The 27327-nt window shown below is 44.0% G+C and overlaps 1 protein-coding gene across 6 annotated transcripts in view; it reads right to left on the bottom strand.

The window, feature by feature from the left end:
- Positions 1-8309: 8309 nt before the first annotated feature.
- The window catches only part of LOC143287688 (arylsulfatase B-like), a 37020-nt gene continuing 18002 nt past the window's right edge, over positions 8310-27327 (bottom strand). For 5 of the 6 annotated variants that reach the window (XM_076595881.1, XM_076595882.1, XM_076595878.1 and 2 more), the window contains 12 exons: positions 27048-27099; positions 26301-26404; positions 25646-25752; positions 24345-24409; positions 22678-22779; positions 21251-21314; positions 19399-19496; positions 18017-18156; positions 16692-16753; positions 13515-13638; positions 12979-13127; positions 8311-9159 (listed from right to left, as the gene is read on the bottom strand). In XM_076595881.1, the coding sequence (XP_076451996.1) occupies positions 8987-9159; positions 12979-13127; positions 13515-13638; positions 16692-16753; positions 18017-18156; positions 19399-19496; positions 21251-21314; positions 22678-22779; positions 24345-24409; positions 25646-25752; positions 26301-26404; positions 27048-27099 (1240 nt within the window). In that variant the 3' untranslated portion in view covers positions 8311-8986. Of the gene's footprint in view, positions 9160-12978; positions 13128-13514; positions 13639-16691; positions 16754-18016; positions 18157-19398; positions 19497-21250; positions 21315-22677; positions 22780-24344; positions 24410-25645; positions 25753-26300; positions 26405-27047; positions 27100-27327 lie in introns of all 6 variants that reach the window. The other variant, XM_076595877.1, reaches the window with a different exon arrangement.

Below are 27327 nucleotides of genomic sequence, written 5' to 3'. Positions count from 1 at the left end.
TGCAGTGTGGCGTTATGGGTACGTTCCTTCATGGATGCAAAACCTAAAGGGTGCATTGCTTTATGAGTGCGCCACTTTGAGTGCGGTTTTTTTTTTTGTTTGTTTTTTTTGAAGAGTTCGTTCCTGATGTGTGTGTTGCTTTATGGGTGTGCTGCTTTGTTGCTGTATGGGTGTGTTGCTTTATGGGTGTGCTGCTTTAGAGCAAAGTTATGTCTGTCTTTTCAAACACTGTGATCTCTGTTATCTTCTGTTACAACTTTCTTCTTGTTCTTCTTGGTCTTGTTCCTCCTCCTTCTCTTCTTCTTCTTCTTTTTTTTCTTACACTTCTTCTTACACTTCTTCTTACACTTCTAATCCCCCTCCTCCTCCTCCTCGAAAGAACTACAAAAGCAGACAAACAAAAGGCCTCGAGCACATTACGAAAGAAAGGAAGGAAGAAAAAAGGGCAGATACGAAGGAAGAAACAGCAAAACAAATTTAGAAAAACGCGAAAGCAGAAAGAAAGAAAGGAAAGTAGGAAACATGACAAACATAATAAACACGCAAGAAAACAGTGACAGTTCTTCAGAGTACGTAGTATTATTCTTATCACAAGAAAGATTATTATAGCAATGAAGCAAGACAGAAAGGAAGACAGAAAACATGAAACAAAGCAGTAAACAGGGAACCTTTCTTCTTAACATGCATCGTATTGTATTGATTGTATTACTCTTTTTGTCACAACAGATTTCTGTGTGAAATTTGGGCGTGTCGCTATACTGAGAGCACCACCATCTCTGTGTTTTTTCGTTTTTGTCTGCCTGCAATTATATTTGTTTTCCTATCGAAGTGGATTTTTCTACATAATTTCGCCAGGAACAACCTTTCGTTGATGTGGGTTCTTTTACGTGCGCTAAGTGCAAGCTGTACACGGAACGTCAGTTTTTCGTCTGTTCCAAATGAGAAAATACTGGCAACTGTGGGATTCGAACCAGTGCGCCCATATTCTCTAGCTCGCTTCCTAGGCGGACGCGTTACCACTTGGCCATCACTCCACTTGAAAGCCGTCACGTTGTGTGTATCAGTTCAACGTTCAAGGGATGCTATGGTTTCACCACAATAATCACTCCGCTATACCATATAATTTTATCTCTGTGTTGACTTCACTAACTGTATAACGGTGTCATCCAGATTCCCAACTCACCTGTTCCTGATTCGCCTAATCCCGATTCGTCTATCACTAAATTGGTGACCCGATTCGCCTATTCCAAGTTCCTGTGTGTGTGTGCGGGTGTGGGTGTGAGTGTGTGTTTTAAAGTGTAAAAAAAAAAAAATCATTTTCTTCATTGCATTGTAGAATAGGGTCGGGGTGGTGTGAGCGTGTGCATGTGTGTGTGTGTGTGTGTGTGTGCGTCCGTGTGTGTGACTCTTTGTGTGTGTGTGTTGTGTATTATGTGTAGCACAGAGAAAGACACAGAGAGGTGAATAGGCGAAATGGGAATGAATGACGGGTAGGCGATACAGGACAAACAACGTCAAAACTCTCAAGAGACCGGCGCTGAAGGAGGCGGCACGATCAGCGTAGGCAAAGTGGGAACAGGCAAGAAGGACCAGCTCGTGTATACACACACAAAGAGCATGAGTCTCAGGGCGCCAGGTCTAAAATGCTGTATCACCGGCAAACAGATTGGAGTCCGTAACTGCGTTTGCCAGGTGATTTCCAGTGTTTTGGGTCTGGTCGTGGTCCCACAGTCTGTGGCTGACGTTGAAATCTCCAGCTACCACCCAACTGCTAGTTTGATTGTCTAGATGTTGTAGCCATGCCACGTCTTCTTCTTTGAGGCTTCCAGCAGGGTAATAAACGTTGACTAGGTTGGTCTGTTTGTTACCCTTCGTAGAGATGGCTGTAGCGCACGTGGTGAGCCGACATCCTACTGTGCCAGCAGGAGTCTGGAGGTCCGTGTATGTCAGGCGCGTGCTGACGTACGTGGCAACCATCACTTTTCTGTTTTCTAAACCCATCACAGGTGGATAGTAATATCCAGGCAGATGAGGGAGCTCCTTGGCTTCAGTGTTGAGTGACTGAAGCATCAGTATGTCTATGCCGGAGTGTTCTTGGAGGTAATGGGAGAGGCTGGTGACTTTTCTTCGAATGCTTCGACAGTTCCACTGGAGTACTGTCAGCTGTTGTCTCATCTTCCTGTCTTTTTTGCTATCCATTTTAGCAGGTGGATTCGATGATTGCCATTACAAGGCGTACCACATCATCATTGATGAGGCCTCGGCAGCTCTCCAGTGCCGTTGTTATTTTTTGGAGGGCTCCTTCTTCCGTTTTTGGGGGGTTGTCGGGGCTTGGGCTCGTTCTTTGTTTTCTCGACTGGCGGCCTTAAGTTTTTGCAGTTCAGCTTGGATGCGCTTACCTCTCTCTCTGCTGCTAATTCCATGCGGAGCTCCTCAATGGGGTCCATCGGGCAGGGTCCCGCAGTAGGGTTTTCAACCGTTGTCTCTGCTGGAGGGGTCTTCTGAGCGGCCGTTGTTCTAGCCTTTGGTTTCGTGATTGGGGCTGAGCGTTTCTCTGGCTGCCAGGCGTTCGGGACAGGAGGACGGGCCTCTTGCGCAGTGGTCTGTTCTCTTTTTCTTTTTTCTAGGAGGATGTTCTTGGCCTGTCGGAAAGCCTCCGCCCTGGGCACATAATGTTCCGATCTTATGCAGTTTGCAGTCGACCATTCACGTCGCGCTGGGCAGCCCCCATATGCTGCCGAGTGTTCTCCTTTACAGTTTATGCACCTGCGTTTCAGTGCAGTACATTTGTTAGCCACATGGCCCGTTTTGCCACAAGTCGGGCAGGTGGTCTCCTTTGCCGGGCACTTCTTTTTGACATGTCCAAACTGCTGGCACTTGTAGCATCGCGTGACTTCTGCTACATAGGGAGTCACGGCGTACTCTCGTTTGTTAACTTTCAAAGCCCTTGGTAGGGTCTTTGCTAGGACGGTCATTTTGACTGCCTGGGATGGAGTTCCGTCTTTATAGGTTAGACGAATGGCTGTCTTGAACACCTTCCACCATGGGCATAGGCACTGTGCATTGTACCGCCGTCTCTTAAGCTTCAGTAGTTTTTGCTGCTGAAGATGGCAACTGCGGCCAATTAATGTTTTTTTCCGCCCAAGAGGTTTGATGGTGCAGACAGGGCCCACCAAGCCTTTTAGTATATCAGCAAGTTTCCAAGCAAGAGCCTGGAGGGTGTTTTGGCTGTTGCCAACATCTTCAATGATCACAGGGTAGTCGCAGAAGACCGGGCTCATAACCGGTTCTCTTGTCGTTTTACCAGGCCCTCGGGTGGGTCTGGGTCTTTTATTTCTGTTAGGTTCATGGGAGGATCCATCGATTATTGATTTCCTGGGACTGTCTGTTGACCAGGTTGGTACATTTTGACTGAGTTCCGGGGGAGGTCCAGTATCGGTTTTAGTAGATTCATAGGCGTTTTCAGGCCTCTCGGGGGTTGGGATTGGTGAGTCTCGTCTTTTCTTTTTTGTTTTCAAAGTCCAGGAAGTTTCTTCGTCTGAGGATAGCCCAGATTCCATAGAGAGGGATGCCACACTCATCCCTCTTTTTCTTGGTCCGAAAGGGTCCAATTCTTCTTCATCAATCTCTCCCTCCTCTCATGGGAGAGGAACTGCCTCTACTCCGCTGGGGAGCAGAGGGGACTTGGTGTTTGTCAGCATTTCTGTGGCGGACACGCCACTTTTATGTGATTTGTTTCTGTAACTAATGCCCGTTTCCATACACGCTTTTGTGGATTGTCAAGGCGACGAATGGCAAAAATCAGTTGCATACACATATTTATACACATTCAAAGCACGTGTTCATATTCTTCGCGAACGCGAACGACGCCATTTTGTTTCAAGTTGTTGACCTACCCGTTCAATCCTATATTCAATCGACAATACATGATAAGTGATGGAAAGTTGGAGAAGGAGACCGTTAAATATTTATTCAGAGAAAGATTTGTGAACGCCTCATCACTTACTGGATTATGCCCCAAACTGCCATAGAATATCCACAGAATCAGTCGGAATTCACAGATAAACCATGCGAGTTAATACCCTTGAATTGATGAAACGAAAAAATTTCCAGTCTTGACTTTTCTCAAAATGAAGGCCTTTTCAGTTCATACGACGTTATTAGTTTCATACATGTTATTAGTTTAACAAAATACTAAATTTTCATATCAACTTTAAAACTATAATGAACATAAAAGAGAAATTGAATCATTCAACCGTGTCGTACTACATTCCCGGCGGGTAAACTTGTAGATCTAGAGAAAGCGGCTAAATGTTGCAGTGTGATTGTTGCGATAGCCACGTCTCCTTTACCGCGGACTTAAAAAGAATTTTTTATTGTCCTTAAAGATTTTTTGAATGCCCAAGATACACCAGAATAATATGATTTAAACAGCGTTCTCACAGCGAATGCCGCAATCGATTTATCGCCCTTTAAACAAGTATGTTTAAATATTAAATTTTAGAATGTCAGTTCAGGAGCCGTGATAGTGTAATGGGTAAGACAGTTTCTTCTCATCCGAACACGCGGGGTTCGAATCCGGTTAGGACTTATCTTTTCTTTCTTCTTTTTTTTTCTCCTTTTTTTTTTTAACCTGAAGCTTTATGATAACAAGTACAGAACACATTTTAACGATTAGATTTTTTTTTTTTTTTAATGTATCACAAGTGAGTCTTGAAGGCCTTGCCTCTCCTGTTGATGCTTTTTTTTTATATTTCAATATCATTAATTGGTAACCATATTTATATACCTTGGTATATATCAAAAAGAAATACTGTGCTTACCAGAGATAGTATCCTGTCGTTCGTGCCATATTCCATGTTGGCTGCAGTCTCCAATTTTTCACTGAGTCTGCAAATTGCTTTTTTTTTTCTGCTGCCGTGATTTTGCTTTGATGGGCTGTTTTTCGCAATGTTTTAAATGTTTTTCATTATTTCCCTGTTGCAACTGTTTTGAGGTTGTTATCAAATTCCTTCATTATCTTGTTTGCCATAATTGCTTTGTTTCCTGGGTTTTGTGACAATTCGATCTTGACAGAAAATAAGTTTTTGTTTGTAGTATTACTGCTGTGATGTTGCTGTTGTCAATATTTTTATAGTCAGTCCATGCTGGTATATTTTGGATGAGGACGTCATTGAATTTATTTCATCTGGGTTTTTTGTCTGGACGGAATGAAAAGCTGTTAAGGTAAGAACAGTGGTGGTTGGAGAGAGGACTGGGTGGAGATGAAATGACATCAGTCATCTGTGAATTCAGATTACAAAAGCCTATACCTTCAGCGCGTTGCAATCACCCGTTTATCCCTTCAAGTGTATGTCATTACTCGCCTGAATTTTATATTTTATAATATCAGGTTTGCGACAGGACTATGATTTGGTTCTTCTCAATATTACTTATTCCTTTTGGCAGCTCAGCTGAAAAAAATATTTCTTGGGCAGTTCCCTTTGAAAAAAAGAATTTCAAAGTGTGCTGCGTGTTTGTTTACACAGCAGTGGCAAGTGATGGTGCACACAATTTCGGTAGTACTGACATGCTAATGTACAAGATAAGCATCAGACAAGTGTACTTGTGATTGCTGTGAAGTACAGACAGAATAACCAGAATGGGCTCTGCAGTTCAGTTTTCCTCTTGCGGGGTGTCTGCTGTAGAAGACCCAGCAGCACATTGTAACACATTCTGATGGCATGGCTACCAGTCTTGTCAGTTTGAAATGTGTCTTAGTGCTGTTATTAGTGCAGACTTCCTGTGCTGTTCAGTGGTGGACTTTCTCAGGAGACCTTTGTTATCGTGTGATGTGTTCTGCCAACGACTTGGCAACATGACCAAACCGGTAATTCCATTCTTCAGCTTTCCACTTTGAGGACATTGTCTTTTGCAGTCACAGGTTTGAATCTCACTGTTTGAAAATGAAAATTGAATAACAGTCTACAAACTGTAGGTAAAATTGATCTTTGCTCTTATCACCATATTTTATTCATATCACACATTTGACACAAAATACTCAGTTTTGCCTTTAGCATGCTGAAAGTCTTTTCATGACTTGCTAAAACAGTAATGAAGTGCACACGTCCTACAAAGCGTCTCAGCCAGTACGTTCATTCTCAAGATCCATTATAAAAGGAAGAAAAACGAGAAAAGTATAATTTTTTGTGTGGGCTGGACCCTTTTCTAGCACCATGATATTCATAATCTTGGATTTGGTTCATTTATTCAGTTTTTATAAAGAATTTTTACAGTCAATAGGGGTAAAAAGTCAAATCAGTTTACTCTGGGCACACCCTAAGAATCATTGTTTCTGATAGGAATTCTAAGTCAAATATGTCATGTCGTCTGTGTGAACAGTTTCTATAAAATGGAAAATGTTTCCTCTAACATTTCACCTTTCCAAAAGAATACAAACTTGCGTTTAAATTACAGAGGGGGGAAAGCCCCTTTCTGCAAAATGGGGAATTCCAAATCCACTGCTCCCAATTGCGTCAAAATGAATCAGTCTTTGTTTAGCTGTCTTTTTCAGCAAACTGTTTCAGCTTACAACTATATCATTATTGGAAGCAAAAATAATTATATCAGGAACGTAGTGAACTCTTCCATGTGAACATCAAGGCATCAATGTGTGCCAAGTTACGTTTTTAGTTTCAGTTTCAGCTTTTACTCCAGGAATTGTCACTGTGTTCAGACAAATCCATACATGCTACACCACATCTGCCAGGCAGATGCCTGACCAGCAGCATAACCTATGCGCTAGTCATGCCTTTTGTGCGTGCATATATATATACATAGAGAGAGAGAGGGGGGGGGGTCATAGATTGAACAGGTGTGTGTGTTATTCATCGATTCTATGCATTTTCACTGAATGTGATATATAGGCTCGCGCATGTGTGTGTGTGTGTGTGTGTGTGTGTGTGTCATTTTATATATATATATATATTCGTAAAAGATTGTTGCCTGATAAACATGTATGTACAATGTATGTATTTTCTTTTTCCTAAATATTGTTTGCATGTAAACGGTTCTCTTTAGGTTTAGTAAATTCATTAAGACTTGCAATGTTGCAAAGAAGACTTTCATACAAAAGAAGGAATGTTAATCCTTATTTTACCTTACTTGATGCAAAGGTTAAGCCAATTCTAGTTGTGTTCTTGATTATGTTGTTTTCTGAAATATTTCATGCCCCAGCAGGTGTCAAAGGTTAATTAAATCTTGAATCGCGCGCGCGCGTGTGTGTGTATGTGTGTGTGTGCGCGCCCGCGTGCGTACGCGTGTATGTATGTGTGTGTATGCGTGTGCAGCTTTGTGTAATGGTCAACGCCGTGGTGCATATATACATATTCTCCAGATTACATACTGATTGCGCCTCATTTCATACTGAATGATATGCACACCAGCAGTAGTAATAGTTGTATTAGTGGTGGTGGTAGTAGTAGTAGTGGTGGTACTAGGGGTTACCTCACACCAGATTATTTTTTTAAAATTCAATAGCTTCAACCATATTAACAAGGGAGGTCATCAGGTTGGCTGGCGCCACTGAACCCACCACTTAACTCCTTTGTCTACAAAAGATTTGACAGTGATTGTGGTTCTTTGGCTGTGGTGAGTGGTGTTCTCTGGGGTCTGTCGATAGAAGACAGTAAGTCAAACAGACAGTTCAGGCAAGCCCACAGACACACTAAAGAAAACAAACAAGCATAGTTCAGGCAAGCCCACACATACACTAAAGAAAGCAATCAAGGATAGTTCAACCAGGCCCACACATACACTAAAGAAAACAAGCATAGTTCAGGCAAGCTCACACATACACTAAAGAAAGCAATCAAGGATAGTTCAACCAGGCCCACACATACACTAAAGAAAACAAGCATAGTTCAGGCAAGCTCACACATACACTAAAGAAAACAAGCATAGTTCAGGCAGGCCCACACATACACTAAAGAAAACAAGCATAGTTCAGGCAAGCTCACACATACACTAAAGAAAACAATCAAGCATAGTTCAGGCAAGCTCACACATACACTAAAGAAAACAATCAAGCATAGTTCAGGCAAGCTCACACATACACTATAGAAAACCACTGGACCGTCACAAACCCAAGGTGGGTAAGGAGGAGCGATGGTCAAGCACTACCATGGGATTCACACAAAAATGCACAGATGGAGGCGTAAATAACAAACAAAAACACAAACAAAAAAACACACACACACACACACACACACACACACACACACACACACAAAAGAACAACAAAAAAACCCAACTTTTATCCAAATAAACGATACAGTAAACAACATGAGCCAACGACCTTATCAAGACTAAGAACACAAAGATAGAAAATACAAGAAGAAGTAATAGGAATACAGCGAGGTCAGGAAAAGGACAGAACTAAAAAAAACAATCCTGTGCTACCCGGTTTATCTAAAAAGTAACACACTCACATTCTCACCTTCCTAAAACTCACGATCACCAAGTGCACGAGTATCTCAAGCACCGCAGCGAACCAAAGTGTCACGCACATCATGCACAGGACAAAAATACCAAGTAACTCATGTAACAGATAAATCAGACAAGCCCACAGACAAACAGAAAAACCAATCAAACATCAATTAGAACATTGGGTTTATGCGATGGTCTTTCAGGGAGGGGAGGTGGGAGTTGTGGGGTTTTTTTGTGTGTGTGGGTGTGTGGGGTTTTTTGTGTTTTTTTACGGCAGATTTAGTGTAGCAAATACTCAGGTTTGAAAAAGACAGCCTTACCAGAATTAACAGAATTTTTTATATTTCCTCTGTCTAAAAAAATGGTCACCACCAACAACAACGAGAAATTTGTAGCAAAATATCCACGCGGTCACGTCATTCAGACGAAAGACGACGTCACTACGACGACCCCCAAGGATGATGTTACTCAGACAAATGCAGGCGAAAGCTGACGTCATTCAGGCAACAGCTAACGTCACTCAGCACCATCCAGGCGTCCATGCACCACCGTATTTTTCTGGGTTGGAGTTGGGGTCGTAGGCAGGGAAGTTGGGTTGGACGTACTTATTCTTGTACTCTGCCATACGATCCTTCAGTTTGTTCACCAGGTCCGGCATTTTGTCGGCAAGGTCATTGTGCTCTGTGGGGTCATCTGTAAGACAATGACAGTATGTAGGTAGGCATATACGAAAGTAGGTGGATAGGTGAATAGATAGATAGTCAGGTAGGTAGACAGACAGAAAGACAGACAGTCAGACAGAGTCCTTCCTACACTTCGCACAGGTGAAATCCGACACTGACTGGTCTGTCTGTATGACTTTGACCCTTTCTCATCAGACTCAGTCTCAGAACGCTGGGCTAGCATCTCTTCGAACTTTGACTGATGTAGGTGCATCTGTCTGCGTCCCTGTGGACGCCGTCTGGACCGCCACGTTCACCTTCTTGGGTCTGACGACAGCCGTGTATGACGGTCCTGCCTTCGGTAACGTAGCCTCCACTATCTTTCGAGCTTCGAAAAGGGGAATTTTGTTCTGCGTCTTCACCTTCTGGATCTCCTCTTTTTTCCAGGTGTGACAGTCTTTTGATGAAGACGGGTGGCTGCCTCCGCAGTTGACGCAACGGGCTGGACTGATGCATTCGCCCTGGTGAACCGCCTTTGGACAGGTGCCACACGCCTCTTCCTCCTTGCAGCGGTCTCGGACATGGCCGAACTTCTGGCACTTGAAGCACTGGAGAGGGGACGGAACGTACAAGGACACGTTCACCTGCAGGTAACCAACTCTTATATCCTTGGGGATAGTCGGACAGCAGAAGGTGAGGAAAAGTGTGTTGGTCGGGACTCTGTCCGACCCCTTTTGTACCATCACCCTGTAAACATCAGTAACCCCTTGCAACAACAGCTCCTTTTAAATCTCGGCCTCCGATACTTCTCAGATCAGGGCATCTAATTACCCCCTCATAGCAGTTCAGCTCTTTGTGAGGGGAGACCTTCACCGCCCGATCCACAAATGTGATGGCTTTTTGTAGAAGCTGAGACTGCTCCTTGGATGTGCATTCTACTAAAAAGGATCCGTTCCTCAGCCGCTTGATAATTTTCGAAGTACCAACTAGACCTTGATAGCCCCTCTGGATGGCGAAGGGGCTGAGAGCCGCCAAGGGTCTGTCAGTATCAGAACCCTCCACCACGAGCCATGATGGCCAAAATCCAGAGGTCTCTCAGACTTCCAAATCGGCATCGGAGTCACTCTCCGTTCCTGGTCTCCTCCTCTTCGCAATTTTTTGGGGGATGATTTGATTGGAAGTCATAGTTTTGAGTTTTAGAATTCATCCCTCCCTTACCCACCCACCATGGGATCCAACTTAGGGGCCAGGGTCAAGGGAACACCAACTTGACCCCTTCCAGGTTTCGGAACCGACATACGACCAACAGTTTAGCTCTAACTCAGTCTCTACCCTTCTCCCCCTCCCCCCTCCCCCGGATGATGCCCAGCTGGGGGGAACTGAGAAATGGACACTGCGAGGGTTAACCTAGTCAACCTCTTAACTGGCAGTCTTGACCCAGCCCCACGTAGGGGAAGCTGATTGACACACACGGGCCAACGTGTGCCGCCTGTCCTTGGAGAGGTCCGAGCCAAAGGGACGTGTTGAGAACAGCGAACTCTCTCAATCCCCAGGATCTCATTCCCCTCCATCACAGGTCGCGCCGCACGGCAAACACGGCGTGACTGAAGAAGGCAGCAGAGAAAAAAGAATGTGGAAAAGAAGGCTTGATGGGGAGCTGAAGGCAGAAAAGAGGCGGTAAAAAGAATAATAATAGTATCAGTAGCTCAAAGAGGCGTCACTGCGTTCGGACAAATCCATATACGCTACACCACATCTGCTAAGCAGATGCCTGACCAGCAGCGTAACCCAACGCGCTTAGTCAGGCCTTGCGGAAAAAAAAGAAGATAATAATAATGATAATAATAATAATAATAATAATAATAATAATAATACGAAGAAGAAGAAGAAATAAAAAAATTAAAAGACAATAATGGTGACAGATAGGCAAATAAGCAAATAAATGTAAAACACGCAGACACACACACACACACACACACACATGCATAACAGATATGCAACAAACATGCAGATATGAAAGCACAAACAAATACACATAAACGTACGCGACCCCCCCCCCCCTCCTCCCCCCCTCCCCCACCTCCCCACACACACACACACACACACCCACGCCACCTCCCTAATTAACCCGCACCCCCACCCTTCTCCACACACTCACTCCTAGGCTACGTATCGCAGCTTCCACGGCACACACACACACACGCACACACGCACGCACGCACACACACACACACACACACACACTTACTTATACAAACACACACACCTACGCCCATACCAGCCCCACCCCCCACCCCCTACGCCCTCCCTCCCCCATCCACATAACATATAAATATATAAATAAATATACATACATATGCAAAACCGCACGTTCCAATATTCCGTTCCTCCCACAGTACAGACATGCATACACACACGTACCTCATCCTCTACACACACACACACACACACACACACACACACACACAGAGAGAGAGAGAGAGAGAGAGAGGCTGCCACTGATTGGCCGCAAGAGGGGTGGGAAAAGATCTCTGATGCCAGGAACGTGGCGTCTAGCGTGTTGCTCAGTCTACTGTATTTGGAAGAGCCCACAGAGATTTTGCGCAATGTTGGTTTGAAAATGATGCCAATGTTCGTTTGATTTGCAAAGCATCGTGCACTACCTTTCATGCTAAACTTACGGCTGCTCCCTCTCTCTACCTTTATTTCTTTGAGGCGATCGATGGTGTGATGGCCTTATACCTGTTCTTTTTGTTATTCTTTTACTTTTCTGAGGATTTCCGAATTACCTAGATGTAGGCCGCTCGTTGTTGCGTTACCAGCACGTCTGTCAGCTCGCTCATTTCCCTTAACACCTGCATGTCCCGGGCAGTATGACTATGTAAGTTTTTAAATCTGAAAGTTGCGCATTGCCTCATGCCACTCTGGACTTCGCATTCCACATTCAATTTTCTGTATGAGGTTCATTGAGTCCGTTAGTATCATGGTATGTTGATTTCCAGGCATATGGATAGATGATAGCCACTGGACAGCATATGTCACAGCTTCAACTTGCATCGTTAGGCTCGAGGTTGTGACTTTGCAGGTAGCATCCTCTTCCCTAATTGTTTTTGCCATTTTGTTTTGCAGTGAATCCCCAACCGGACTGGTCTTTGGTGACTGAGCCATCTGTGTATATGATGATGTCCCCTTCTTTACTGTTTTCTTCTATGAGTAGCTTCACTTCTGCATCAAGAAGAAGAGAGAATAGCGAAAGGAACAGTGGATCACTTTTAGTTTGGGCCTCACTCACGACCTGTTCGGCATGGAAAGCCCTACCAGGGGCATCAGTACAAAAATCACCACGTATTCAGCCTGAACAACTACAATGGCTATGTAGGCTATCAAATGCCTAGAAAGCAATAAATCTTTGAAAGCACTGATGCCCCCGCCGACATAGACTGCTCGATCACTGACCACTAAGCCTCCCGACCACGACAAGATAGTGACCCCCACCCCCACCCCCCCGGGAGAGGATCAAGCCAGCCTGACCCCCTCCAGGGCCGGGGAGGTGTCGACGACTACAGCTACTACCACAACTACTACTAGCGATAATAATAATAATCATAATACTTACAACAAACGATGCCCAGTACCATGAACACTACTACTACTACTACTATTACTACTACTGCTGCTGTTGCTGCTGCTGCTGTTACAACTGTTACTGCTGCTGCTGCTATTACTACTACTACCACCATTACTACTCCAACAACCATTATCATTGCCACTGCTGCTACTACTACTACCATCGCTACTACTACCACACCACTTCTACTACTAACCATCCATACACCAACAGAACACGCACCTTTCAGGTTATAGAGGCGGGGCTTATCGTCCCAGCTTTTGGGGTTCACCAGAATCTCAATATCTGACCAACCCAGGGTCATGTTCGCAGGTGGGTACCAGCCGCTGTATAGCCCAGGGAATCCCACCAGAAGCTTGTAGTCACCTTGTCTGTGGAGGGAAAGAAGAAGAAAAAGTTGGAAGGAATATAGTTGGGGGAGGGAGGGAGGGAGGGAGAGAGCGAGTGTGTGTTGAACTGAATTGAGTTTATTAGCTATTTGAAGGGGTGTGCACAAATTAACAAATAATTCACACATGAACGATCATGTCATCCCCCCAGTCCTCCCACCCACCCCACCCCAAAAAAACAAAACAAAAAAAGACAACGTGTGAATATGGAAAGCAAGAAAAAAGAGATCATGTTCCTGGAATCATTTTCTTTTCGTTAGCTGAATAGCCTCCATCACTTCTACAAAGGTTTCTAAACATCAGTAGATGTTCTGGAAATAAAACAACGATCAATTACAGAGATAGTCAGGCCTGGCGTATTCGCCTCACCTGATGCCAGCGTGACCTTCGGCAGGGAAAAACTTGTCGTCCAGGTTGTAGATGAACTCTGACCTTGGTGACGCACTTCCGGTCCGGATGGCGTCCCACATACTCATGCCGTCGATGTCTTTGTCTGTGGAAAACAAGACATGTTCTACGGACGAGTTCTAAGTGCAAGGCCTGACTAGCGTGTTGGGATTATGCGAATATCTGCGGTGGTAAAGGAGACGTTGCCATCGCGTCAAGCTTTGCAACATGTTTTGTCAAGATCTGCACCGACCAGTGCCGTGTAGACGAGGCAGTGAAACGACCAATTCAAGTTTTATTTTCTGTTCATTCTAGTTAATTCAGTGTCCACTTTAGAATATTCATATGCAGTAAACACGTCAATAATGTAGTTAGTGTCACTGTATGTGTTCTGTCCAGAATGTGTATTTCTTAGTTTTTAATTGCGAACAAGAAAAACGAGGTCATGGCGTCTTGTCATCAGACAATCGGGAAGCTGCGAAGGGGGTAACAGCGGTTTTCGGAATGCGGAACGAACATCAACGAAATAAACTGTTAATGATTCGGGAGACTTATAACCTATTATTGGTATCACTGTGAAGATTTTTTTTCCTACTATCTTTAAGCCAAATTTGGTAATGGCAGACCAAGCATTTCTAGAGAAAATAGCAATGTTAAGGTTTACCACGGACACACAGATACACACACAGACAACCGAACTTTATTTACACAAGTGAGTCAAAAAAACAACTATTCAACTCAACTTAGTATTCAACAATAATAAATCATATAGTAGTGTACAACACTACAGAGCGTTTACTTTATTAAAATAGAGAGCTCAGACGACTTTTATACCACGTTCAGTTCACCTTTTAAATTCTTAAGAACTATGTACGCGTGCGTGCGTCACAGTGTGGGTGTGCGCGCGCGCGTGTGTGTGTGTGTGTGTGTGTGCGCGCGCGCGCGCCTGCGTTTGCATGCGAGTACGTGTGAAAGTGCATGCATAATGGGTTGCACTTTGTATAAATTATTCAGATAATCATTTACTGAATACGTGTGACAGTGTGCAGGATGAATGTACAATAGGAATTGCGAAATGTTCGTGTCTTTCAATGAACAATATATCTTATCTTACTTCAATCAAGACATGCAATGATAACCTTGGTGTCTTTCAATATGTTTACAATGATGATTAATTACAACATTTTGAGTGAAGATACAGAATTATATATTTTGTAATACTTTTTTTCTCTTTTTTTTTGATGAATGTCCTATATGGGTATTGATTCTTTTTAATCAAGTCATGTTTGATATTTTTGGGTTGAGTGATTGTCTACGTTTTGTCTTGCCGCACCTGATTCTTCTTCTTCTTCTTCTGCGTTCGTGGGCTGCAACTCCCACGTTCACTCGTATGCACACGAGTGGGATTTTACGTGTATGACCGTTTTTACCCCGCCATGCAGGCAGCCATACTCCGCTTTCGGGGGTGTGCATGCTGGGTATGTTCTTGTTTCCATAACCCACCGAACACTGACATGGATTACAGGATTTTTAACGTGCGTATTTGATCTTCTGCTTGCGTATACACACGAAGGGGGTTCAGGCACTGGCAGGTCTGCACATATGTTGACCTGGGAGATCGTAAAAATCTCCACCCTTTACCCACCAGGCGCCGTCACCGTGATTCGAACCCGGGGCCGCACCTGATGTAATTTCTCTTAATGAGATAAGAAAGTTATTCTTATCTTTTCTTAAAAGTAAAAAAGAAGGGAGCAACTTCCATGTTCTTTTCTAAAAGCGTTTGCAGGTTTCTGGTGGAGAAGGAAGTTCAGCTTCATTTCAAATCTTTTTTGCTCCATGCTTTGCCAGGCCATCGGCATTTTCACGACATAAAATAAAGTATTTAATGCCACGGTGCCAAGGAACCCAACAACAGTCACCGTTTCCACCTTTCATTAAGGTACAGTGACTAAAACATGTTATTTCAATTATAACATTAACAGTTTTGTTGCGAAAACGTGATGCGATCAACTGTAAAAGCAGATTTAAAACACCTACCAAACAAAAGACGGAACACGTTTACCAGATGTGAAATGAAATATGATAACGCTACGAAAATTGAACACGTTCTGCTGACAATTTTGGATGAACAAAATGTTTGTTGCTTTTTTCTTTTCTTCTTCTTTCTTTCTTTCTTTCTTCCTTCCTTTTTCTTCGCTTTTTTTTCCAAAGACGAAAATTCTAATATTGTATATTGTACAGTTTTTCATGTGTGTTCATTATAAAATCATCAGTGTATTCTTCGGGGAATAAGCACGCATGCTCAGGCGCACGAAACAGGAACAAAAACCCGTACAGTGTGTTTTCCGTCTGGTCATGCCACCAGTTGTCTCCCTTCACATTGCTTGTAACCTCCCTGCCTGTCTTACCGTTTCCGACACCATGACCTTTACAACAAAACAAAACTGATTTTATGTTTTTAGTTGCTGTTTTTGTTTATGACAAATTTTGGATACCTGCAGATTTTCTGCGTATATTCATTCCTTCCTACAAAATTAAACGATATATTTTTTTTCTTTCTTTCTTTTATTTATTTTTTTTTCTCATGACAAAGTTTTGATAACTATAGTTTTGCCTATATCACTTCTTTCTTTATTTCCTTTCTTCTTTCATTCTTTCATTCATTTGACTTCCGAAATTGAACCACAGCAAAATCAGGGACCATGGCCGTAGAAAGCATTGACTAAGCCAGCTGAAGTTAGTAGCCCAGCCATTGAACCACATCCAAAACATTTTCAATTTTCTCACTAGTATACATCAGCCACGCCATGCTAGGGGGGTCTACGGGGTGGGGTGGGGTGGAGGCGGGATGAAAGAGTAAGGGAGGAGAGGGGTAAGAGACGGGGACCTGGCCCATCTAACCGATTGATCTGTCTACAAGATCCCCCGCGTTTGTGTGTGTGTGTGTGTGTGTTTGTGTGTGTGCGTGCGTGTGTGTGTGTGTGTGTGTGTCCGTGCGTGCGTGTGTGTGTGTGTGTGTGTGTGTGTGTGTTAGGAGAGGGGAGAGCCTGCGAGTATTATGTATTTGCTTAAGTGGAATAAACACTGTCAAACACACACACACACACACACACACACACACACACACACACACGCACATACACACACACACACACGTACCTTTAATCTCTCCGCCTGCTGCAGCGACAATGGTGGGAAGCCAATCTACGGCGTGCATCATCCTGAGGTATGCACGCACAGAAACACACACACACACACACACACACACGGACACACCGACACACACACGGACGTACACACACACACACACACACACACACACACGCACACACACACACACACACACACGGACACACCGACACACACCGACACACACACACACACACACACACACACACAGTAGTAGTAGTAGTAGCGGCAGCAGTGGCAGCAGCAGCAGTAGTAGTAGTAGTAGTGGTAGTAGTAGTAGTATTAGCGGCAACAGCAGCAGCAGCAGCAGTAGTAGTAGTGGTAGTATTAGTAGTAGCGGCAACAGCAGCAGCAGCAGTAGTAGTAGTGGTAGTAGTAGTAGTCGTAGTAGCGGCAACAGCAGCAGCAGCAGTAGTGGTAATAGTAGTAGTAATAGCGGCAGCAGTGGCAGCAGCAGCAGCAGTAGTAGTGGTAGTAGTAGTAGTAATAGCGGCAGCAGTGGCAGCAGCAGCAGTAGTAGTAGTAGCGGCAACAGCAGCAGCAGCAGCAACAGTAGTAGTAGTAGCGGCAACAGCAGCAGCAGCAACAGTAGTAGTAGTAGCGGCAACAGCAGCAGCAGCAGCAACAGTAGTAGTAGTAGCGGCAGCAGTGGCAGCAGTAGTAGTAGTGGTACTAGTAGTAGTAGTGGTAGCGCAGCAGCAGCAGCAGCAGCAGCAGCAGTTGTAGTATTAGTAATAGTAGTATCAGTAGTCGTAGTAGTAGTACAAAGAAGAAGAGGGGAAACAACAATCACAATCTTCACTGAACACGAAAAGAATGCATGCACATTAAACACAATTCAAAGGCAAACAAAGTGAGTCCATTTATGCCGAAAACCACTTCAAGGGAACAACTTAGATCGACAAACCCCAAGAAGACATCCATCTGGATACCTACCCTTCATAACGCGGCTGGGTATATTGTTACCCATCACACAGCAGTCAGATAACCACCCGTCATAGAGCAACAGGGTACCTACCCTACAAAATGGAACAAGGTACGGAACCTTAATAGTGAAAAAGAGTACCTGCCAATCATAGGGATTTGGGGAAATAGTGCAATGTGGCAGAGTGCAGGTTGGTGTCTACCCGTCATTGGGTGCTCGGGTATACCACGCCATTTAGTAGTCGGGTATCTATACTTTCATATCGCAGAAGGTACCTTCTCTAGTTCAAAGTACAGCTAGGCACCTTCCCTCACACTGCAGTTAGGAATCCAGGGACTGCAGTGAAGCTGCAGTGCAGTCGGGTACCTACCCGTCATGCGTGGTGCCCTTCACCTTGTCCAGCCCAACACCATGGGCAAAGGCCACAGCTCGGGTACCCCCTTCCCAAAGGGTGAACTTGCCCCCGCGCAACGGGTAGTTGTTGCCCGCAAACTGAGTCCACCCGCCGTTCTGCACACAGTAGGGGACCTTCCATGATGTTCACGAAAACTGGTATCTAAGCATCATGGCTTGCGCTGGACAAATAAAATTATATTCAAAACTAATTCAACAACTATACGAGCAGCCTCAGTGGTGCAGATGGTAAGATTCGGTATCATGCCAAGATAAAGAAAGGAGGGGTGAGACTATGGTAATCATACAATGGGTGAAGCTCACCCCTAAATGAACCGATGAATCTCTTCCATGCTTGCCAACAGAAAAAAAAAAAATTAAAATCGTATTGCTAAATTGCAACAATTCCCTTACTTCCTTATTTTTCCATTATGTATCTATCAAACAAATCCGTAGGCAATTATAATCGTATCACTAACTCACAGCCATTTTTATTACTTCCTTGTTTTCACAAAATCTATTTATCAAACATTTCCGCAGGCAATTATAACCGCATCACTAACTCACAACCATTCCATTACTTCCTTATTATTACATTACCAGTTCATCCTCAAACAATTCCACAGGCACATATCTGATGTCACTGTTTTTGTGTTTGTTCAAGCATGATATTTATTTTTACTACTTTGCAACACATACCCCAATCTTTTCTTTCGTTTTTCGTTGTTGATACTTGCAGTGACTATATATCAAGCCAAGGAAAAATGCAACAAGAAGGCATACATGCATGCGGATGTGTGTTCAAGTTGGCAAAATAAATAAGGAAAAGAATAACGAAAATACTTAACAGAACATTGACTCCTTCCTTGAACCTCAACCGCAAGAGAAAGAAAGAAACAAAGAAAAAAAAGATCGCTTTTTTTTTTCTTTTTCTTTAATAGAAACGGAATGACTTGTTACCGCCAGAGGAGATTTGTTTATAAACAATTGCTTTATACGTCAAAGATATCTTGTTGATATGGGAATACATATATACGCAATGTTTTAGCCAGTTTTAAAAGATACTTGTTGCTGATTGCTTGTTTGAAATTACATTTGAAATGGAACACAGCTAGAAATCTGGAAAATTAACAATACAACAATTCCACGCGTGCGTGCGCGCGCGCGCGCGCGTGTGTGTGTGTGTGTGTGTGTGTGTGATTTTGACAAAAATGAACATCTTTTCCCATACTGTGATTCATCGTTTCACTGATGTCTTTATTAAGTATGTTAATGTCTTCTCTTTTTTTTTCTTTTTTTTTAATGAAAGCTGATTCAGATGTCTTTTTTCCCTGACAACATGAGGACATGTCGGCTTACGTCAGCAGTGAAGAAAAACAGAGTGTCGTTGTACATGCCACGTTGCTTCAGGAATGACGTCAGGTTCCCGATTACGTCATCCATGGCAGTCACCATTCCTGAACCACACACACACACACAGAGAGACCAATATGGAATCATAACCACAACCTGTCAGTGTGACCTTAACCCCAGACTGAAGGTCGTAGCAGTTGATTATTCCGAAAAGATGTTGAGACTCTCACGCAGCACACAACGACCATGCAAGCAAATGAAACAACTAATGTCAACTGTATCGTTTTGAGTGACGAAAACATAAAAATGGAAATTTGCTTCCTACTTTGGGTAAGCAAATATGTTCGCTCGCTGTATCCTTGACCTTGACCCTAGGTTACCTGCAAGTACTGGACAATAAGGGATAATTAAAACACACACACACACACACACACACACACACACACCGGTAACCAATGCAACTCTCAGAAATGGTGTAAGGTGATCGTGCTTACATTTTTTTTTTTTTTTTTTTTTTTCTTTTTCAGAATGAGTCTTGTGGCGATGTTCTGGACTCTCGACTTCTGAAAGAGTGCACTGGCAACTCGAGTCCAAAACAGCGCTGCGCGGCTAATTTTCAGAAAACGTAGGCGCGATCACATTTCGCCACTTCTGAAAGAGCTGCATTGGTTACCAGTTAAGTTTTGCATTCAGTACAAAGCAGCAGTCTCTGCGGCCTGCCGCCATTTCGACGGACACTTGCGCCTCACTTTTTGTTTTTTTCTGCCCCATCATCTGCACCGTTTCAGTAGCATTACTCCCACGCCGCTCATTTAGATTCCCCCATACACGGCCACACCCGGGTTCGTCCGACACAGTTCCAGCGTCGACAGTCCGCATGGAACCATCGATGTTAGGTCGCCAGGAGGCCACACACCAGAGGAGACCCTGCACTGCTGCTGAGTCACTTCGGTGGTGTTCAGTGGTGCCTGTTCTGATTCAACGTACTTAGGACATCACCTACTAAGCCCCCTACTAACGACAATAATGGCTTAGTCGCGGAGCCAGACTGAGTGAGCGTCCCTCCCAGAGTGGAGACCGCCACCACGTCCCTCAAACAACAGGCCCCCATGGATCTGCCGAAGCACAGAAGTGGAGGGGTATCGAAACTGAGGTCACCATGAGAGCAGGGCATGAAAGGCCACAGACTTTGGGACTGTTTTGTTTTAGAACTTGCACCTTTACTTGTCTTCACCCATAAGCCTTCGCGCTCCCCTCCGGTCCTCAAGAGAAAAATACCAAAACATAAATTTTCAGTCACCGCAGATTTAGTTTTTGTGGTCCCACAGTTTGAAATTCGCTGCCTGTTGGTCTTCAGTAAGCCAACCAACGCTCCCTCTGTTCAAATCCCAACTAAAACCTCGTTTGTTCTGTGAGGTGTTTTTGGTGGCTCTCTCTCTCTCTCTCTCTCTCTCTCTCTCCATTGTAAATATGAGCTTGTTTTCTGCTCATTGGTGCCTATGTGTTTTACGGCTGAGTTTGGTTGATTATTTTTCGGGCATGACTGTGCGTGAATGGGTGTTTGCCAGCGCACTGAGTCTGAATTTACTTAAAGAGATGTACTTTACAAGTGTCAATCTAATATTAGTAGTTGTGGAAGAAGAAGCAGTATAATAAACATGTATAATAGATAGATAATTAGATATGCATATACATATATATACATATATAGATCTCTCTCTCTCTCTCTCTCTCTCTCTCTCTATATATATATATATATATATATAGAGAGAGAGAGAGAGAGAGAGAGAGAGAGAGAGAGAGAGAGAGAGAGAGAAATTCGCTATTATGGTTACCGTCGTCGTTTAGTGTCACATACCTGAAAATGTTCGTCGGTCTTTGTCCTTGATGTGCGGGTACATGTCGTAATAAGGCTTGGGTACCTGCGTACCCGTGCAGATATAAACATAATGAATAAAGAGAGCATAGCCACTCTTATATATCAACTGTATCATGTACTTCCACCTCCTTCGAACTCTCCAACATCCCCCCACTCGCCGACTCTCTCTCTCTCTCTCTGTCTCTCTCTCCGCTCTCCCTAAGCGAGACACACACACACAACTATGAACACGCAACCCGTCCCCCCCCCAACACACACACACCTCCGTCCCCCCGACCCCAGCCACCCACACAAACACACACACCACCACCACCACCAACAACAACAACACCAACACCACCACCACCACCAACAACAACAACACACACACACACACACACACACACACACACACACACACACAGGAGTGGAGAGGCATATACACAAAAAAGGACAAATGGAGAGATACAGAGAAATAGGCATAAAGAGTTGGACAGACAGACAGACAGACAAACAGACAGACAGACAGACAGTTTAATTCTTTATGTTTACCTCTCTCTCTCTCTCTCTCTCTCTCTCTCTCTCTCGCTCGCTCGCTCGCTCGCTCGCTCTCACACACACACTACACGTCTGTCCAGTTCAGTTAAACACGTCTACACGTTTAATAGCACTTACGAAAATCAAAATGAAAGGGCACTTGAATTTTAAACAAAAACAAATCAGAAAAACATACAGGAGATAAGACAAGACAAACAAGAAGACAAACAGGGGACAAAACAAACAAGAAGACAAACAGGGGACAAAACAAACAAGAAGACAAACAGGGGACAAAACAAACAAGAAGACAAACAGGGGACAAGACAAGACAAAACAAGAAGACAAACAGGGAACAAGATAAGACAAACAAGGAGACAAACAAGAAGACAAACAAGAAGACAAACAGGGGACAAGACAAACAAGAAGACAAACAGAGGACAAGACAAGACAAACAAGAAGACAAACAGGGAACAAGATAAGACAAACAAGGAGACAAACAAGAAGACAAACAAGAAGACAAACAGGAGACAAGACAAACAAGAAGACAAACAGGGGACAAGACAAGACAAACAAGAAGACAAACAGAGGACAAGACAAGACAAACAAGAAGATAAACAGGGGACAAGACAAACAAGAAGACAAACAGGGGACAAGACAAGACAAACAAGAAGACAAACAGGGGACAAGACAAGACAAACAAGAAGACAAACAGGAGACAAGACAAACAAGAAGACAAACAGGGGACAAGACAAGACAAAACAAGAAGACAAACCGGGGACAAGACAAACACGGGACAAGACAAGACAAACAGGGAACAAGACAAGACAAACAAAGAAGAAGACAAACAGGAAGAAGAATGAACAACCCCTAAAACTACACGTGCTGCCAACCTCCAGGGGCTCGTGCACGGACTGGAGAGGGAGGTAGAGGAAGAGGGGAGTGTTGGTGTCGTGACTCTGGATGATCTGACTTACGCGCTGCTGAAACACGAACTGAAAACAACACGACAAAAATTGAATCACCGGCTGACTGCTTCGGTAGTCCAGTGATAGAGGTTTGAATAAAAAAAATATATAAACTTTAAAATATGGACAGTGTACTGCGTTGCATTCCATTGTATTGTATTGCATTGCCCCGTATTGCGTTGCGTTGCATTGTATTGCATTGCATTTGTGTTGTTTTGTATTGGATTGTATTGCATTGTGATATTGTAATGCATTCAGTTGCATTGCATTGCATTGTGTTGCATTCAGTTGCATTGCATTGTATTGAATTGTATTGCACTGCATTGTATTGCTTTGCATTGCGTGGTATCATATTGCATTGTGTTGTGTTGTGCTCTTGTTTAGTTTTGCCTTGCATTGCATTGCATTGCTACTGAATTGGATTACTGTTTTGTCACAACTCTGTTTAAAGATCTGGGCATTGCTGCAGTGAGGGCGTGGTGCTTCTTGTTTTTTGTTTTGTTTTTCTGCCTGCAGGTGAATTTGTTTACCTATCAAAGTAGATTGTGTCGCGTTGTATTTGAATGTATAACTGTTTTTGTCACAACAGAATTCCCTGTGTGAAATTTGGGCAGCTCTGCCCCCAAAAAAGATGAGCTGGATTAGGTAGGGGGTAGTTTGGGTCACAATGGGTTGGACTTGGATCTTGGTTAAAACTGGCGGTCGGGCAGAATATGAATATGATCTGTTCTGATATGCCCCCCTCCCCCCCCCCCCCCCTCCACCCCCACCCCCCAGTAAGAGCGATCTGATCCATACATACACGCTGCGGGACGTCTGCTGTAATTAAAGTTAAATGAATCAATGAATCAACTCAATGAATCAATGAATCAATAAGTTAATGATTATAATAATAAAGTTTAAACCCATCGCCCAGCTCATTCCTTGACAGTCTGCCCTAGATATGTGTAAAACAAAAAAAAAAACAAAAAAAAATAGTTCAACAAATAAGTCAATACATTGATATATGTCCGGAATGTAAGTGCAAGATGATGGAGTCTCCCGTCGGACCGACGGATGAGTAAGCAGGCAAGCTTATCTGTCGGTATGTGTGAAGGCTATCTCGTCGTTCCGACATTAGCCTGGTTGCCTGACCAGCACAGGTGACTTTTTTTTTTTTTTTGCTGAAGAGGAGGTTGGCAGTCCCTTCCCCACTCTCTCGCCTACCGACGCTCACAGTTCCACAGGTGCGAATACTGCCACCAATGTGGAAGATACAGAGAAGGCAGGTGGTTGAAATGAAAGAAGCAAAAGCTGGGCCACGCTCAGCACACACAGGGCGCATAGGAAGGGTAAAACTACATCCTGTGAACCAAAGCAATGACACTTATTCACAAGCAAGCAAGCAAATGCGCACACACACACACACACACACACACACACACACACACACACACACACGTGCACACACACGCACACACACACACACACACACACACACACGTGCACACACACACACACACACACACACACACACACACACACGTGCACACACACACACTTACACACACACACACACACACACACACACACACACACACACACACACGTACCGTGGAATACGTCCCATTCTGTTTCACACTCAGAGTTTCATTGTCCCGGAAGTCGTAAAAACCTTCTGAAATCAGCGTCAGTACAAAAGAATCACATTAAATTTTCATCTTTCATTATTTTCCTTCTGTTTTGACATTTGTTTTATGTAGATACATGTATCTTGATCAGTATACCACACTCGACCTTCATCCTGTAATAATCACCAGTGTACGACGATAAAATTACACATATCAAATCACTCAGGTATAAAAACCAAAAAAAAGATTCAAATATAAAATTAACTGTAATTCTCATTATAGGATATATACACACGTCAAAAACATGCACGCACGCACGCACACACGCACACACGCACACACGCACAAACACATCCGCGCGCGCACAGAGAGACAGACAGAGGGAGAGAGAGGGGGAGACAGAGAGAGAGAGAGGGAGAGAGAACAACGAGGACAACGATTTTTTTTAATTAATGAGAGAAGTGGAATAAGCATGGTTATGCTTTTTACATTCAGCTCTCAGGGCAAATGGAATATCAAATCAAAATATTCACTTGTAGAAATATTGAAGTTCAGACAGACTGCAAGACGAAAAAGCACTTATATACATAAAAAATGTAATTATACAAGTTCACTCATAAGCATTCCTATGTAGGCAAATGGATTCAAACATGTTCACATATCAAGTAAGCAGATCTTTCAAAAAACAAAAAAACAAAAATGTTTATACGAGAGACAAAGAGACAGACAGGCAGACAGACACTGACACACAGAGAGACGCACAGAGAGAAAGAGACAGACAGACAGGGACGCACAGAGACAGACATGGGAAACAGAAAGAGAGACGCAGACAGATACATGGAGATGTCCAGAAGTACCACACTTGTTCCTTCTTCTTCTTCTTCTGCGTTCACTCGTATGCACACGAGTGGGCTTTTACGTGTATGACCGTTTTTACCCCGCCATGTAGGCAGCCATACTCCGTTTTCGGGGGTGTGCATGCTGGGTATGTTCTTGTTTCCATAACCCACCGAACGCTGACATGGATTACAGGATCTTTAACATGCGTATTTGATCTTATGCTTGCGCATACACACGAAGGGGGTTCAGGCACTGGCAGGTCTGCACATATGTTGACCTGGGAGATCGTAAAAAATCTCCACCCTTTACCCACCAGGCGCCGTCACCGTGATTCGAACCCGGGACCCTCAGATTGACAGTCCAACGCTTTAACCACTCGGCTATTGCGCCCGTCCCACACTTGTTCCAAGTCAGCGCTGCAGTTCAGTTAGCACGTCACTCACCGAAGGTCCTCACATAGTAGTCCTCCTGAGCGTTGTAGTAACCCAGGAAAGAATCGAACCCCCGGCTCGTCGGCGTGCAGTTCCAGCTGCAGAAACCTAGGTGCCACCTGCATTACACAGTGCCATAGTGTACGCTAATGTCGGGCACTGCACTCTCCTTTAGCGTAGCGTGTTGTGTAGCGTGTTGTGTAGTGTGTTGGAGGAAGTTAACAGAATGGTTGAGACGCTCATCTACCAACAGGCCGTCAGTTCGACTAACTCTGTACGGGAGGTCAATCCATATACGTAAATGATTGAAGAACACTTACGAGATTAGTTCCCTTATCTCGCGAAACGGCCGTCACACACACACACACACACACACACACACACACACACACACACGGACGGACACACACACACACACACACACACACACACACACACACACACACACACACCGCATTGTGAAATACACCCGACAAACTCATCTCACTTCTTCTGACGCCTTACTTAATTGAAACGACGCAGGAATCGTCGGTGTAGACACCACTGAGGTTGGGTGGGGACTAAGAAAACTTCAAAGAAAGACGAGAGACGGGGAGGGGGTGGGGCTGAGGGGAGAGGGGGGGAGGGGGCTGAGGAGGGGGAGCGGGGGCGAGGAAGGGTGACTCACTTGCCCACCATATGCGTGGCATAACCCAGGGTCTTGAGGTGCTGAGGAAGGAGCGTCAGGTTCCGCGGCAGGCAGACAGCTTGTTGAGGTAGGATCACCAAGTGCTGTCAGTACACACAGGCACACGCCGGGCACGCGCAGGCACGTTCGTACACACACACACACACACACACACAAACACACACACACACACACATTACACACTTATACGTGCGCGCGCGCACACACACACACACACACACACACACACACACACACACATCACACACTTATACCCGCGCAAACACGCGAACACACACACACACACACACACACACACACACACACAAATACCTATTCAACCTTACCGTCTTAATTGATGTTTTATTTCATTTTATTTCATTTTTCATTGAAGGCCTCTGCTTTCCAATATTTTAGAGAGAATTGGCGATAAATCGACGAGAAGAAAGAGAATTACACCTAGGAGGCAGATTATCGCCAGTGTAAAGATAGAGAAGACAGACAGACAGATACAGTTGACAGACTAACACTGACACAGAGAGAGAGAGGGATAGTAGGCATACATACAGACAGACAGATAAACAAACAGATAGATAGATATGTGATTAGGTAGGTGAGCAGAGTGCAGAGCAGAGTGGAAGTCCCGATGTCAGCAGTGTTTTGTGATCGATGCTGTTCTTATTGTTACCGTGTCACATGCCTGTTATCAGCCAGTGGGTTGTAACCCACCCAGCCCCTCAAGTTTACCTGAAGGCCCACCCTGTATGGATAGTATCCAGACATGAAGGCTGCCCTCGATCTGAAAGAGAAGAAACAAAAGCCATGCAAAAACTGAAATGATATCGATGAGTGATAAAGTTCATGTTCACATGTCCTACATTCTCTGTGAAAACAACAAAAGCCACACAAACACTAAATGATATCGATGAGTGATAAAGTTTAGGTTCACAAGAAGCTTCATTCACTGTTTCCGTTGAGTACGGTACTTCTTCTTCTTCTTCTGCATTCACTCGTATGCACACGAGTG

The sequence above is a fragment of the Babylonia areolata genome, chromosome 11, assembly GCF_041734735.1.
Source record: "Babylonia areolata isolate BAREFJ2019XMU chromosome 11, ASM4173473v1, whole genome shotgun sequence".
Classification (NCBI taxonomy): Eukaryota; Metazoa; Mollusca; class Gastropoda; order Neogastropoda; family Buccinidae; genus Babylonia; species Babylonia areolata.
The sequence above is the reverse complement of the archived record's forward strand: the minus strand, read 5'-3'. Positions and strand labels throughout refer to the sequence as shown.